This window comes from Sphaeroforma arctica (genome assembly GCF_001186125.1).
Source record: "Sphaeroforma arctica JP610 unplaced genomic scaffold supercont1.173, whole genome shotgun sequence".
NCBI lineage: Eukaryota > Ichthyosporea > Ichthyophonida > Sphaeroforma > Sphaeroforma arctica.
The window spans coordinates 77,334-80,151 of record NW_014040385.1 but is presented as its reverse complement, the minus strand read 5'-3'; the positions used below and the strand labels follow the sequence as shown (position 1 = coordinate 80,151).

General features: G+C 40.6%; 1 protein-coding gene across 1 annotated transcript in view; it reads right to left on the bottom strand.

Moving 5' to 3' along the window:
* The window catches only part of SARC_03413 (hypothetical protein), a gene marked incomplete at its 3' end in the record, with an annotated part of 6,433 nt that extends 4,265 nt beyond the window's left edge, over window positions 1–2,168 (bottom strand). The window contains exons 1-3 of the mRNA XM_014302795.1: window positions 2,115–2,168; window positions 901–1,111; window positions 53–110 (exon numbers count right to left, since the gene is read on the bottom strand). Of these exons, the coding sequence (XP_014158270.1) occupies window positions 53–110; window positions 901–1,098 (256 nt within the window). The 5' untranslated portion in view covers window positions 1,099–1,111; window positions 2,115–2,168. The remainder of the gene's footprint in view (window positions 1–52; window positions 111–900; window positions 1,112–2,114) is intronic.
* Between the last annotated feature and the right edge of the window lie 650 nt (window positions 2,169–2,818).

Sequence of the window (2,818 nt, the reverse complement as noted above, 5' to 3'; positions counted from 1 at the left end):
GTGATTACACTTCAAGATTGACAAATAGTTTGTATTTCATCTTAAACGATACCTGATGATCTCTGTAGCTGGCCTCTAGCACCATTGGTGACCGACATGTTCGTCAGGATCTGAGCGGAGTTAAATCCGAAATGAGTGTCGGAAACACAGATAATCAGGTATTCATTTAAGCCTATTGCATAATACGATAATAGGTTTATTTAATTGAGGAGAAACAATTTTGGATATGACAATGAAGTTAAAAGATATAAGCGCGCAGTACAATTATATATACTTCACTTTGGACCATTCAATCTGAATAGTCGCATACGCCCGGCGATGTTTCACTGCAAAAGAAACACACTTTACACTCTCTCCTACACAGCAGACATACACGTATTCTATACACAACTCAATAGTATCTTCGCTGTAATACAGCCGATTGGGTATCGCAAGAAGCTAAGATGATCAAATATGCTGCTTGACAAGGAATTTTTTCTGCACACTACTTAACCTTCGAGACTCGAGGTAAAGCCACAACCGATTATGTAGGTCAAATGGTGACTGTAAACTGTGAATGTTTGATAAGAAACTGCGCGCTCGAAATGTCAACGGTAAGTATTGTGAAACTCTAGCCAAAACATAGCCTTTTGTGGTGGAAAGTATTAGGAGCAAGGTATCTCAGTATATGCAGTCGAATTCGTCACATGTATGTTTTCAGTGAGGGAAAGGTACGCATTAATATTGTGCAGTGACAAGAAGAGTGCTGAACGATAGAACTTCGCAGTTAACCACAATCACAATGCATATCAACTGAATCCTGCACATAAGAATTGCTTTTGCAAACCAGGTGGGCATTCATAAATGAAACAATAAGCAGAAACACTCGTATACTAGTACACATATATCTTCTTATCCTACCATCTCCGTTTCACCACTCTGGTGTATATTAGATGGTGGCGAGTCGGAGCCCTGTCTGTATCTGTCGGCAGCGTTTGGCAGATCATTGTCCCCATGTTGATAGGCACAACGAGGTCCCCAACTGCACTGCAGTCCAGGCTTCGCCCAGCGTTCACAGGACTTAGTCTTGTACTTGTCTTTGTGGTACATCACTTCCATCAGGGAATGGGACCTGATATAAGGTATAGGAGGTGGAGTTGGGTCTGAAATATATGATAGCTGTATAGGTCAAAGTCACGAGAAGGGGGATGGAAGGCAAATGTACTGGAATAGGCTTACTTTTTATTAAAGTGTAGTTCTGATTGAGATATGAGCCGGGTGGAGACTAGGTGTTATATACAAAATATATATTTAGAAGCCACAAGAGGGTACCGGAAAGTGCTTGCTTTCTAAGTGTGGGACCGGATGTAAGCTATGAGTGGGAGAAATAGGTGTGCATAGCATATCTTTTTATTACATGAAAGTCACAAAAAGGGGGAAATATACTTATCTATTATTGAAGTGTGGACCGGATAAATGGTATGAGTGATGTTCGGTAGGAATAATTACTGATGGTTGTATGCTTAGAAGCATGAGAAGGGGGACGGAAGGTACATATACCGAGTTAAACTTGGCATTTTACTGAAATGTAGAAGCAGATGTGAGGTACTGAGGAGTGTAGTTTCTTGTTCGATAGGTGATACTTGTCAATGTAATTGGACTATGCACCAGATATACTTCCTGATGAACGACCCTTAATGCGCCGCTTACACCATATATTGCATTAGACTCAGCAAGCATGATACATAGGTGAGCCTCTCATGCACCAATTCATCGATACAGCTATAACATGTACTAAGCAAGGCTATAACATGTACTAAGCAATTATACATCACGAAACGATCCTTAACTTACCCTTTCCAAAACTACAGCAATAGGCTCAACAAGTGATTTATGTATGGTGCTCATTTTTACTGCGCTCCAACCACACATGCACTAAAATGGCCCAGAAATCAACACAAATGACGATTTATGCCCCGTATCAATCACATAGAGCTCAAGCGAAAGCAAGTACAAAATGCAGAGGAACAAAAATACACCACTTCAACATTACACAGGGCTAGAATGAGCCAGTAGACTGTATAGAAAGTACATTATTCTACCGCCATAGCCACGCATACAATTGTAATACTTACAGATGGCAGTTGTCTCCCAGAGGACAAAGGCTTGGATTTGACCACGTGCCTGTAGACAGAAGTAGATGGTATATTTAGTTCGTGTACTAGGAAGTGTATTTGTGTTGCAAATTCAAGCTACAAAGATAAATAAACACATGTACTGGACACAGCCCTGGGATTGTATTCGGCGGTCGAATGTATTCGGCGGTCTACACCGCTCCTTTTGATCGTGATCACCATCACAGAGATAAACACACACCATATTCATACAATCGACGTAAAATCGACACATACTCACACACAAAAAGATTTACACTCCACACGCGTAGAGTACGTTCACACACACAACCACAAACTATCGCACCATAAACAAATCTATAGACATATGCCCTAGGCTATACCATTGCCGCGATCGTATAGGACCGGAAATGGGCTCGGGTAGCAGCAGATGAGGTCCGGTGGTTTACACCGCTCCTTCTCGGTAGGAGAACCATCATACAGACCGACACCCACTATTTATAGTTATGCTCCACAAACAAACACATATTCTCTAACTTTTTGATCACGCACGTACATTACACACCCGAAAATATGCACACACACACACACACACATGTATATATATATATAATGAGTATACATATAGATCTAAATATATACCTATACCTCAAAATTTTGATACATCACTTGTACTTGTACATATACGTATAGATATAGTTATG